Source organism: Pan troglodytes, chromosome 2, assembly GCF_028858775.2.
Source record: "Pan troglodytes isolate AG18354 chromosome 2, NHGRI_mPanTro3-v2.0_pri, whole genome shotgun sequence".
Classification (NCBI taxonomy): domain Eukaryota; kingdom Metazoa; phylum Chordata; class Mammalia; order Primates; family Hominidae; genus Pan; species Pan troglodytes.
The window spans coordinates 146,202,458-146,215,391 of NC_086015.1; the positions used below are offsets into that span (position 1 = coordinate 146,202,458).

At 42.0% G+C, this 12,934-nt stretch overlaps 1 protein-coding gene across 11 annotated transcripts in view; it reads left to right on the plus strand.

The window, feature by feature from the left end:
* The first annotated feature begins 8,069 nt into the window (after positions 1-8,069).
* U2SURP (U2 snRNP associated SURP domain containing) overlaps positions 8,070-12,934 on the plus strand; it is a 57,332-nt gene continuing 52,467 nt past the window's right edge. For 5 of the 11 annotated variants that reach the window (XM_054681139.2, XM_054681140.2, XM_016942108.4 and 2 more), the window contains exon 1: positions 8,451-8,592. In XM_054681139.2, the coding sequence (XP_054537114.1) occupies positions 8,548-8,592 (45 nt within the window). In that variant the 5' untranslated portion in view covers positions 8,451-8,547. Of the gene's footprint in view, positions 8,593-12,934 lie in introns of all 11 variants that reach the window. The other 6 variants (XM_016942109.4, XM_063807232.1, XM_063807233.1 and 3 more) reach the window with 5 other exon arrangements.

Below are 12,934 nucleotides of genomic sequence, written 5' to 3' on the forward strand. Positions count from 1 at the left end.
AAAAGGAAGGAAATTCTGACACATGCTACAACATGGATGAACTTTGAAGACGTTATGCTGAGTGAAATAAGCTAATCACAAAGGGACAGATACTGTATGAATCCATTTATGTAAGGTACCTAGACTAGTCAAGTTCATAGAGACAGAAGGTAGAATGGAGGTTGCGGGACCAAGGGGAGAGAGGAAAGGGAAGTTACTGTACAGAGTTTCAATTTGGGAAGGAGAAAAATTTCTGGAGATCGATGGTAGCAATGGTTGCACAACAATGTGAATGTACTTAAAGTCACTGAACTGTACACTTAAAATTGCTAAAATGGTGAATTTTAAGTTATGTGTATTTATCACAATGAGAAATATAATAGCCTATCAATCACAGCAGCATCTCCAAACATTTGAAAAGTAGTTGTATATGCATCTGAAATCTATTATTCATACAATCGACAGTTTTGCCCCACCTTCGAAATCTTCACTCATTCCACAGCGAGCCTCTGAGAGCCATTTGGACTTTCTTTGGGCACAATTGATTAGACCAAGAATGAGCGGTTAGCCCCAGTTGGACTATCCAGAACCTTGTCCTAAGAATTTGGAATTTGATTTTAGAAACTTGTTATTAGTATCTGTGTAGGGGTAAAGGTGAGGTAATATTGTTGGGAGCTATAGGGCAGTCATCTTTTTCCATGTTCATTTTTTATTCAACAAATATTTATTTTTTGTCTACTCTGTGCTAGGCATTGTGCAGGATGCTGGGATTCAGTGGCATCCCTGCCGTCCTGAAACAGAGCAAGGCTGACTGTAGGGAGATGATCTCTAAAGTTATTTCTCATATTTTTGTTAGACCTGATGTTTTGCATACTGTTTTCTAGTAAATGAACAACACAGTATGCCATGATTTTTAAAAATTACATTTAACTTCCTCTCTATTTTTTAGCACGTTTTTCAGCACCAGGACAAGCATCATTGCTCAAGGAGAGCTTGGTTGACAACAGGAAGTTAGAAGGAGTCTGAATTGTAACAAGTGTGGCAAGAGCACCAAGATCACTCTGTGTGTGTTCACAGAAAATGTACCAAAGGTGGGTGTTTTGTTTACCAGTGGCAGCAGCGCCACCACGTGGCAAAATAGTAAATGATGTTTGTAATTTCTATGCCTGCCTGCATAGAAATTACTCAATTCTTGAAGGAAAAAAAAAAAGCAAAAATTGGGCATGAAAGGGGATCTGTATTATTTCACAATTGGTACTTAAGGGGAGACTTTTAAGTCTGTTTCAAATTAGCATAATTGGAATCTTCTTAAAGTGAGGCAACACTGTGCTAAGGTCTTCATCCTGCCCTCTCAGAAGTTAATTAACCCCAGAGGTGAAATCTTGAGAGCTGGACAGACACTCCCAGTGGTTCTAGAGTATCCTTCATTAGGTCTTTCCTAACTTCTCCCAAACCAATCTTCTCCTGTTTCCATAAAACTGTTTCTGGTGCTGATTTCATTCCTTAACAAATATTCATTGAGTACCTGCATGGTGCTTACTCTGTTCTAGGTATTGCAGATGCAGCAGTGAACAAATCAAACTAAAATTTCAGCCTGTACTTCTTAGCATCTTATTGTGATACATCTGGGAGTCTTTTATGCCCTGCAAGCCCTTTGACAACAGGGACCTGTCTTATCCCATCCTCACTGGAACCACACCTTCTACCCATTGAATTCCCAAGTAATGATTTCAGAACTCAACTGATTAAAGATGACTATATTTATTAGGACCATTCCCAAGTCAGTCCTCTGGTGGGATCAAAGCTGTGTCCTTTCAGCCAGGGACAAAATACAGAAACAGAAAGTTCATTATAGATCCTATGGTAAACTGAATAATGGCCCTCCAAAGATGTCCACACCCTAATCCCCAGAACCTGCAAATATATTGCCTAACATGGCAAAGGGACTTTGCAGCTGTGATTAAGGCTCTTGAGATGGGAGATTATCCTGGATTGTCATAGTAGAGCCAATGTAATCACAAGGGTCCTTATAAGAGGGAGGGAGCAGAGTTGGAGAAGAGATAAGGGTGGAGGCAAGTGTCAGAAGATGCTAATGGAGGAGAGAGCCACAGACCAAGGAATGCAGGTGAATTCTAGAAGCTGGGAAGGGGAAAGAAAAGGATTATTCTTGAGAGACTCCAAAATAAGCACAGGCCTGGTGGTACATTTTATATTTCTGACCCCCAGAGCTATAAAATACATCTGAGTTGCTGTAAGCCACTAACTTTGTGGTAATTTGCTACAGCAGCAATAGGAAACTATACAGATTTCTACCTGTCCTCCTCCTAATCTGCGTTCCACACTGCTCATTTTCACTGGTGTGCAGAGTGGGACATTTCTACTTTGTTCCCTTATTTTCCCAAGTCAGGGAGATGTCCTGGTTTGTCTTGACACAAGCCTCTAACAATGTTTCTCTAACAGGGCTGTGTGACCATTGGCATTCTTTGGTGTATCCTTACAGTCCCTTAGTTTTCTTATGAGAGTTTTAAATTCTATTCACTTCCACAGTTAGCTAAAAAAAAATTAATGTACAATTCAAGGTACAACCCAAAAAGTTATCCTTATCCTCATAAGAATACTAAAATCATCTCATTAGAGTCAGGAACGAGACAAGCATGTTCGGCCGGGCGCGGTGGCTCACGCCTGTAATCCCAGCACTTTGGGAGGCCAAGGCGGGCGGATCACGAGGTCAGAAGATCGAGACCATCCTGGCCAACACGGTGAAACCCCATCTCTACTAAAAATACAAAAAATTAGCCGGGCGCAGTGGCGGGCGCCTGTAGTCCCAGCTACTCGGAAGGCTGAGGCAGGAGAATGGCGTGAACCCGGGAGGCGGAGCTGGCAGTGAGCAGAGATCGTGCCACTGCACTCTAGCCTGGGCAACAGAGAGAGACTCCGTCTCGATAAAAAAAAAAAAAAAAAAGACAAGCATGTTCATTAGCACCACTCTTAACATTATTCTGGGGGTACTGGCTAATGTAATTATACAAGAAAAAAGTATAAAAATGGGAAAGGAGGAGGCAAACTGGTAATTATTTGCAAATATGATTGTATACCTGAAAGTTCAAGGGAATAAACTGAAAACCTATGTAAATAATAAAAGAATTCAGTAAACACATTACACAACATTAATATATCAATAAACAGCTTATTTAGGACATACATAAATACAAAAACTTACTATAATCACAGTAACAACAGAAAAGACAAAATACCTAACAATTAAAGTAACAGGAAATAATGCAAAGTTAATGTGAAGGAAATGGAACAAAACTTGAAAAAGAAGAAAGGTATGCCATGTTGTTTTGATAGAATCTTACCACTATAGCAGTGTCAAAATAAAGCCTTATGTGTTTTAAGACCACTGTTACTAACAACTTTTGTTATTAACAGATGAAATTGATAAGGGAAAGTCTTCTTTCATTTTCTTTTCATAACTTCATTCTCCACCCAGCCTTTAATATTACCTGGTCTTGTCTCGTGCGTTTCAGTAAATATGGGGATATGTACGCTTCGCACTGGCCAAAGCCAGGTCACAAGTTAAGTGAGGCCTTATCTTTGGTGGTCCAAGTCAAGTCCACCTTTGGGTTGCCTGGCCATGGCAAGAGAGAGCTCCCCAGATTTGCCGTGTGCTGGTTCTCATGACCTGCCACAGGAACCTTGAGTCCTCCTTTATCACACACACACACACACACACACACACACTCAGGAACACTCATTTCCATTTCCACAGTACGCCATCTGGACTCTCCTAGATTTTATTAACCTTGTTGATAAAATAATTCCTACACAGTAAAGGTTTCTTTCTCACTAGGATCATAGTTAAAATGGCAATTTCTATTATTTTCAACATGGCACCAGTGTATTCTTGGGCTATATACTTTTTGACATCATTTTTTAAAAAATGCCACTGCTAATTATTATTATTATTATTTTTTTTTGTAGAGACGGAGTCTTGCTTTGTTGCCCAGGCTGGAGTGCAGTGGCGTGATCTCAGCTCACTGCAACCTCTGCCTCCTGGGTTCAAGCATTTCTCCTGCCTCGGCCTCCTGAGTAGCTGGGACTACAGGTGCACGCCGCCATGCCCAGCTAATTTCTTTTGTATTTTAGTAGAGAAGGGGTTTCACCATGTTGCCCACGCTGGTCTCGAATTCCTGAGCTCAGGCAATCCGCCTGCCTTGGCCTCCCAAAGTGCTAGGATTACAGGCATAAGCCACTGCGCCTGGCTGCCACTGCTAATTATTATTGTCAAAGGAATCTGTATATAATCAGTAAGTGAGTCAGGTAATTTTTGTGTGTGTGAGAAAGGGGGAGCAGCTGCTGTTGCTACTAAAACCTTATTCATAACACTTACGTTGTGGGGTGGGTGTGGGGCAGGCAGTCAAGTGCAGCAGAAGGAATTTTCCATTCCACACTGACCACACCTCCGTGAAGGCTGTTTCCTAATTATTCCTAGAAGCAGCTAGGATCTGTCTTAGCAGAAGACATTAAGTCTGATTTTTAGTTGTCTCTCCTTTTATCTTCTTTCTTCAGAGCCTAGCACAAGCTAGAAACTCAATAAATGCCAAAGAAGCAAATGGAGTGTTCCTTTTACCAGCCTATATCCTGAAACCCAGAGAGCAGGGAAAAACTGTTTAAAAACTGTCTAGAATGAAAATGCCACCAAGTAGGAGCAGTCCATTGGCACGATACAGGAGGCTGTAGCTTTGGGGCAATCATTTTTTAAGGTCTCTATCTTTCAGCATGCACAGGTTCCACAGCTGTTTGTATTGTTAAATACTTTCTCCACTCCACTTTTTTCCTCCTTAAAGAAATCAAAACATTTTTGGTGGGAAGGTCTAAAAATTATTGTGAGCCCTAGGCACTGAGTCTCCTGTACCTTACTAACAAGTCAGTTCTGGTTGGTGCCTGGGGGAACTGGTTGGTAATGTTTTGATCATCACCCCAGGTAAGAATTACACTGTACATCAGAAGTAGAAAACTGAAATGCCTACAAGCAGGCTGGGTATGGGGAATTTGTCCACTGTGTATGATGAGTTGGTGGCTAAACTGGTGTGCATAGCCCCCTTCCCTAGAAGTCGCTGCAGGCCACCTCACCTGGATTGTCCCCCAGTGTTGCCAGACTTCCCCATTTTTCAAGAAAGGCTAGAAACCCTGAGTTTTATGTAAAATCTCTCTCTTTTAAAATGCTAGCTCAAATTTCAAAGAAAAAATCTCCCTGAATGAACCAAACAAAACATCTCAGTATTGTATATGGCACTACTTTGTAATTTCTCTTGAACGTATCTGCTGCAGGGAGAGGCCTTAAAAACAAATGGCAGGTGTGGGCACCAGAGAATCAACACATCAGGAAGAGAAAAATGGCATGGTTTTAGTGTAATTGTAAAAAGGTAATACTAGTTGCAGTAAATTGCATGATTCTTACTGTTTATGTGTAGTCCCTTAGCACTAATCTAATTATTCAGATTCCATAAAATTCCATTTGGATTATTTTCATGCCATTTCACTTTCCTGAATTTGTAATTTGAGTAATAGGGCCAGAATTTCATGACGTAATAGGGCCAGAATTTCACGTATCAAGAATTCTTACTCATAATTGTGATGTTCAATTTTTTTTTTTTTTTTTCCTGAGATAGGGTCACTCTGTTGCCCAGACTGGAGTGCAATGGCAAGATTCCCAGTGCTCTGGTGGTCCTCCCACTTCAGCCTCCTATCTGGGACTACAGATGCATGCCACCACATCTGGCTGATTTTTAAATTTTTTTTGTAGAAATAAGGTTTTGCCATGTTGCCCAGGCTGGTCCCAAACTCATGGGTTCAAGCCATCTGCCTGCCTTGATCTGCCCGCCTTGGCCTCCCAAAGTGCTAGGAGTACAAGCCTGAGCCACTGTACCTGGCAATGATTTTGAATTTTTAAAAGCGTACTTAACCCTTAATAAAGGCCCGTATTATTTCTAGTCACATCACATTTGTCTGACTTGCTTTGGGGCTTACAATATAAAAAAGAAGAGAGGAAAGAAGTCTGCATTCTTTTGTTTTTGACTCTTTAGGAGTATTTAGTAAAAATTATTCTTAAAATAAGTAGGACTTTGGGGATTTGACTGAAAAGCTACACATATTCACTTTCTAGTGACAAAATCAGCCTGTGGCATTGTCAGAACACCACAAGGCATACCCAGTCCCACTTCTCCTCTTCATCTCAGCTGATGATTTCACTTTCTAATCCTATAAACAGTTAAGATCTAGGCTGGGTGCGGTGGCTCACGCCTGTAATCCCAGCACTTTGGGAGGCCGAGGTGGGTGGATCACGACGTCAGGAGACGGAGACCATCCTGATTAACATGGTGAAACCCCGTCTCTACTGAAAATACAAAAAATTACCCGGGCGTGGTGGCGGGCGCCTATAGTCCCAGCTACTTGGGAGGCTGTGGCAGGAGAATGGCATGAACCCAGGAGGCGGAGCTTGCAGTGAGCCAAGATCACGCCACTGCACTCCAGCCTAGGCGACAGAGCGAGACGTCTCAAAACAAACAAAACAAAACAAAACAAAACCCTGTTAAGATCTAGCGTGCTGAGCTCTTCAAAGTGGTAAAGTATAGGTTCCTTGGAAACAGAAGGGTCTCTGATTTAGGATTGGTGGGGAGGGAGGACTGTAAGCCTTCCTGGAGGAAGGGACATCTTTACCCAGAGTAGAGTTGGATTAGACTTCAATGAGAGGGCAGGGCAAGGTTGAGGGAAGAGGCCCAGAACTGAAAAAGTATGACAGAATCCAGCAGTAGAAGTAAATTCCATTGGGTTGGAGGGTGCAAGTCATTCTAATTTCATGTGTAGCACTTGTCACTTTCAGATCATTTCTTGTTTACTGTCTGTTCTTCTACCCTCATACCCTCACAGAGAATAGGAGGCCTGGCCTGCTGATTCCTTAGTGGCTGGCATCTATGTCTGTTAATCTTTCTTGAGGGCCAGCCTTGTGTCAGATCCTGTTCTAAGTGCTTCCCTCGCTCCCCACCCCCGCCATTCAACAAAATTCTACTTCTTCAGAGCTGGTTCAAATGCTTTCTTCTCTATGACCACCCCCCTGCCCCGCCCCGTCTCTTTTCCTCACTCCTACTCTCAGAATTAATTACTTCTTTCAGAGGTCCCTCAGCTATTGATCCTTCCTTGCAGCATCAATTATGCATAGTGTCAGTTTGCGGTTTCCTTGTCTCCTCCATTTCTCATTAAGTTTTAAATCATATGAAGACAGTGCATGTTTATCTGTCTCTGTAAGCCCTACAACACTTTGGGCAGGCTTTTACACACAAAACGGGGCTCAAAAATATTTTGAATAAATGATTTAGGGAGAGGTCCACAAACGCCCTCCACTCCCACCCTAGTCCTCAGAGCAATACTTTAAAATAAAAATCTGACCATTTCAACCTTGTTAAAGGCCGATCTTCATTCTGAGAACAGAATTCTAACTCCTAAGCACGATGGTGACCTCAGGGCGCTGTGTGAACCTGCACCCGCACCCCTGTCCAACCACGTCCCTCCCCACACCTGGTCTAATAAAACGACTGCTTTAGGTGACCTGCACGATCGGCTGTACTGATTCATGCCACAGGCTTTTACCTCAATTACTCCCTCCGTCTGGAATGTCCTTTCTTTCCTTGCCTGGCCTGATTCAGGCATGGCCTTCTCAAGCAAGCTTTCCGTCTTTGAATCTAGGCCCTGATTAAGAACTTTTTAAAAAAGTACTAAGTTCAGAAAAGTTTAATATGGTGTTCCCCCATTTATGTGATTAAAAATGAAAACAATACTAAAGTGTAAAATGTAATCTTTAAAATGTCACACAACTTTACATGCATGCTAGATTTAGAATACCGTCTGTATTTACGATTTTCTCTTATTGACTGTCTCCACGCGCACCCACTCTGCAGACGCCCTAAAGAGTGTCTATCGGATCACCCTCAGGTTGGGTCAAACGCTCCTCTTCTCGGCTTTTCGGGAGCAACCCTATCTCAACATTCACCATCTTAAGATGAGCAGACTGCAAGTTTGCCTCTCCCACCAGCATGGGAGCTGCCGAAGCGGCAAGAACAGCGTTTCCGTCCACCGAGCGCCAGGTCACCAGTCAGCTCCAGTCCTATTTTGAGTTGAAGTAAAAGCTCCTCCCTAGATGGCCAGTGCACGTCTTTAAAAAGCGACTCCTTTCCCACAAAGGAAATACGACTGGTTCGCATCTATCAAGGGTTGGCGTTGGGATAAGAGAGTGAAGTATCAGCTGGCCCTGGACAAGGAGATTCTCTGAATTCCCGGACCCAATAACGCGACCAAGCACCGTGACTCCCAGGAAAACTAGCGGAGTGAGCGCGGCGGAGGAAATTACTGACACCGGAAGTCACGTGAGCGGCTGCCCCTAAGGTCGCTATCTCGACAGTCGACTATTCAGCCTCGCAGGCTCCTCTGGCGGGCTTCACTGAGATCCGCTGTTTCGGTGCTCGACTCGCCCGTGCTGCTGCCGCCGCCGAAGGAGGGGCAAAGCTCAAGATGGCGGACAAAACGCCAGGCGGATCTCAGAAGGCCAGTTCAAAGGTAATTTCTGACAAAATTTCGTAAGTCAGCGGGTCTGCCACTGTCGTCTGGGGCCCACAGACGCTTCTGGCCTGTGAGAGGCGATTGGGATTGGGGTCTGCATTCTAGTCGCGACGGTAGGCCCGGGCGCCGCCGCACCGTGGTGCGCAGGTTGAGAGGCCTGGTATCTCCCCATAGTCCCAGCCGGGATTCAGCTCGAGACTGGCGTGCCCAGGGGGTGGAGGCGTGAGTGCTTCGGCCCGCGCTTGGCATTGGAGTGAAATCAGGAATTCAGATTGAGGTCCGAAGCCGTGAAAACGCTCTCCTGTATCTCAGCTTCCTGCGCCCTGAGACCGCCAGACAGCGCCTGGGAGAGAGGCGGGAATCGCTTCCCGGTGCTTAAATGTCTGCAGCTTTTTTCTCGGTTTTGGATCTCACTCACTTCCGGCCTCCCTCAGTTTCCCTCCAAGGAATGAATAACCTCTAGGGTCGCCAGCTGTGAGGGGAGGACCACTAGGGCAAAGACGCGGAGTGGGAAATGCAGAGGCGGGAGCAGCTTTCCTTTGCAGTGCTGCATAGCCAAGGTTAATGTACACTCTACACGTGGTCCTTACCTTAACGGGAAGTAAAGAGCACTTTTGAGGGTAGAGGACTCGTGGTCTCTTTCTTCATGTTGAAGAAACAGTGAAAAGAGAAGCTCCGTAGACTTGTAAGCTACATACGATTAGTAAATTGCATTTGTGTTTACAGGGAACCCTGGGCACGTATTGTGAAACCAGTGAGCTGTGGTAGTAGTTAAGCATTAGTACGGTTGGGTTCTTAGTTGCCATCTTGGGCGGAACATTTAATCGGTTTTTGGTTTGGGTTTCTGGTCTCGAATATATTAAAAGTAATTGGTACTGCCACGAGGTAGTTAAACTTTCCGATGCTGATGCAAGAAGGTGTGTAACACTTTCAGGTGCTAGGGACTGTTACATCTTAAAGAGTGTGTGACTGTAAATCGGCTATTAGAAAGTTAAATTTACGGTAGGAGAGAAGCTTGCGTTTACAGTTGTGAGAAACATCATAACTCGTTTTCTACTTGCTTTCTCTAATCCGACTGTTTATGCCATTTGGTGAACGATGTACACCAAAATAATTAGTTCATAATTAGTAATTGTCTTAACAGACATCGTTTAGTTACATAGAAACTTTGGTGAGGGGCCAGTTTCGGCTTCTTTACAAGGTATTGTGTCAGTTTTTTTTTTTTCCCTCCTCAGTACATTTTCTCGTCTCCCTCTCTTTGGGGGCGAGCTCTACCAACTCTTCTCAACAGACTCCTGACAAGAACATACCGTTAGGGAGCTATTACTATAGCTACATTCATAACAAGTCGTGCATAAGCCTCACAATTTTTGTTTCTTCTCAAAGTAATATTTTAAGTATTCCCTGCTTGAGGTCTTGGATACATTGAAAACATTTCAATGTCTGTGTTCAGGCTTCCTTCTAAAATAGTGCTTCTCATGACTGAATGTATGGCTGTTCTCTATAAATTATTGGATTATCCAGTAATCTTTTCTGTTTATATTGCCTTAGATTATAATCTCTTGATGCTATTAACAGATTTCTTACTGATGTCTGTGAAAGGAATCAGAATATCTTAACTAATTTGGAGGCTGCATAATGTAGTGGGAAGATTATGAATTTTGTTAACAAGAGATTTGGGTTCAAATTCTGACTTGGTAATTAATTATATTTGCGATAATAAGGCAGATTGCTTAAACTCTGGAGCCTCAATTCCCTCATTTGTAATGTAGATATAATTCTTTTTTTACATGGTTGATATAAGGATCAAATGAGATAATGTCTATAAAGTACATAATAAATCTTAATTTCTTTCCCCTCTTCTTTTTTGTTTTTAGAGGAAATAAAAAGTTACTTAGCTTTCAAAATGTCAGGATAAATTTTAATCCTGTGATTTGGAATCTAAGTCATCAGCTGTCATAATGACTGCCCAGATAGCTGCTTTTTATTTCTTTTTCTTTTTCTTTTTTTTTTTTGTGAAAGAGTCTCGCTCTGTTGCCCAGGCTGGAGTGCTGGAATGCAGTGGCACAATCTCGGCTCATTGCAACCTCCGCCTCCCGGGTTCAAGTGATTCTCCTGCCTCAGCCTCCCTAGTAGCTGGGACTACAGGCGCCCGCCAGTACGCCCGGCTAATTTTTTGTATTTTAGTAGAGACGGGGTTTCACCATGTTGGCCAGGATGGTCTTGATCTCTTGACCTCGTGATCCACCCACCTCAGCCTCCCAAAGTGATGGGATTACAGGCGTGAGCCACCGTGCCCCGCCCTGCTTCCCTGCTTTTTATTTCTAACACATAATTTATTAGAGAAATTGTAAGATCATTTTGGCTAATACTACAGTATTTGGAATTTCTAGCCTTTGATATCTGGTTTGATTTCCTTTCCTCTGGAAAGAACAGATGAGTGGCTTATATTTTACAATACAGATGGAGTGAACAGATACTTCTGTTTCATGATTCGTCGTTTTCTTTGGTAGTTACATTCCCGTTAATATGGATAGGGATGCTTATTATATTTCTAGACATTGGGAAAATGTTAATTTTAAAATGTGCAATATGGCAAAATTATTAACATTTCTTAATTATAAAAAGATTAAATTAGATAACCTCTACAGGTCTTCTAGTTGGTTTTTTTTTTTTTTTTTGAGAGGGAGTCTTGCCTTGTCGCCCAGGCTGGAGTGCAGTGGTGCAATCTCAGCTCACTGCAACCTCTGCCTCCTGGGTTCAAGCAATTCTTCTGCCTCAGCCTCCCGAGTAGCTGGGATTACAGGCGCCTGGCCAATTTTTGTATTTTTAGTAGAGATGGGGTTTCATCTGTTGGACAGGCTGGTCTGGAACTCTTGACCTTGTGATCCCCCTGCCTCGGCCTCCCAAAGTGTGGGGATTACAGGCGTGAGCCACCGTGCCTGGCTTCTAGTTTTAAAATGATACTTTATGTGTATGTATGTACTTGAATGACTTACCTTTATTCATAATTGTCCCTAATGAAGAGACCCCTGTGCACTTTAATTTTCTGTGTAATTTTGTTGTGCTTTGCATTTTAGAGCCTGGCAGATGTAGACATTTAACAAATGTTCTAGAAATGAGCTAAAATTTTCCTGTGCATTTGTTTGTTTATCATTAGTCTAAAATATTGCTTGGTTGGGGAGGGGTGTTGATGTTATGTAGTAGCTTTCATTTTGAGAGGAGAGAGAGCGAGCCTGTAATTGTTTACTTATAAAATTGTTAAGCATATTTCCTTAGAATTTAATTTATAAAAAAATTACTATTTTTGACTGTCAGTTGTTTGCTTACTCAGCAAAATTAGGATATGAAGAAAATGTAGTATTTTCTTTCCTTCTGCCACCTCCTGTGCTGGTAATACTGCTAATGTAATGTAATTGTGTGCCCTGCTATTTCACTCTGTGACTATGGCTTTTTTTTTTTTTTTTCTTTTTTGCCGTATCGCCAAAAATTGAGTTAGGTGAATGGATAAAACAGAAAATACTACAGGCTTCCTTGGACATCCAGTGCTGAATTGCTTTGGGAACTGTTTTGATTGACTGCCTTTGCTGATTAACAAAAAGTATCACTTTTAAGAAATAAGTAAACTGAGGACCTGTTCAAGGCTTGTGAACCTTAGGTATTTATTACTGCCAGTTTTCATTTTTTGTGGTACCTGAAAGTTTATGGAAAAAGTCCAAACAAAATACAAACCTTGAAAATCAGGCTTTCAAACAGTTTGCCAATTTTAAACTGAATCTTTATTATGGTTTATGGTTGTAACCTTATCTTAAAATGTAAGGTAGTTTTTTTGGTAGAAGGTTTTGTTTTGTTCTGGAAGGTAGAACTGAACTTCCTTCCATTTTCTCGATTGATACTTTTTCGAAACTTGAACCTGCAGCACGGGTGCTAGAATATGCCTGTTGGTATGGTTTTAAAAATAATTCCTATCTTTCTGGATTGAATTGTTTTCTGAAAGTCCAGTTTTTATTTTCACTTTTTGTATTTTATTTCTGAAGCTTTGTTTTCCTTGGAAAGTAAACCTAAGAAAGATACCCATTTGCCTTACTGGGTATCATTGAGAGAAGAGCTCATTTAGTATGCAAGTTGAAGTATCTACCCCTCTACCCTCCACCCTTTTTTTCAAGGAGCCATCATTTTTGGAATAAAAAGAAAAACTTGCTACAAGATATTAAAATAAAAAATAGTAATATTACAAACTATTTGCCTCATTCTAGTATAGGTAGTTTTAACATTTTATTGCACATCAGCTGTGAGCTGGATATTTTGCTGAAATAACGTTTTTGAAAGCAAGATACAT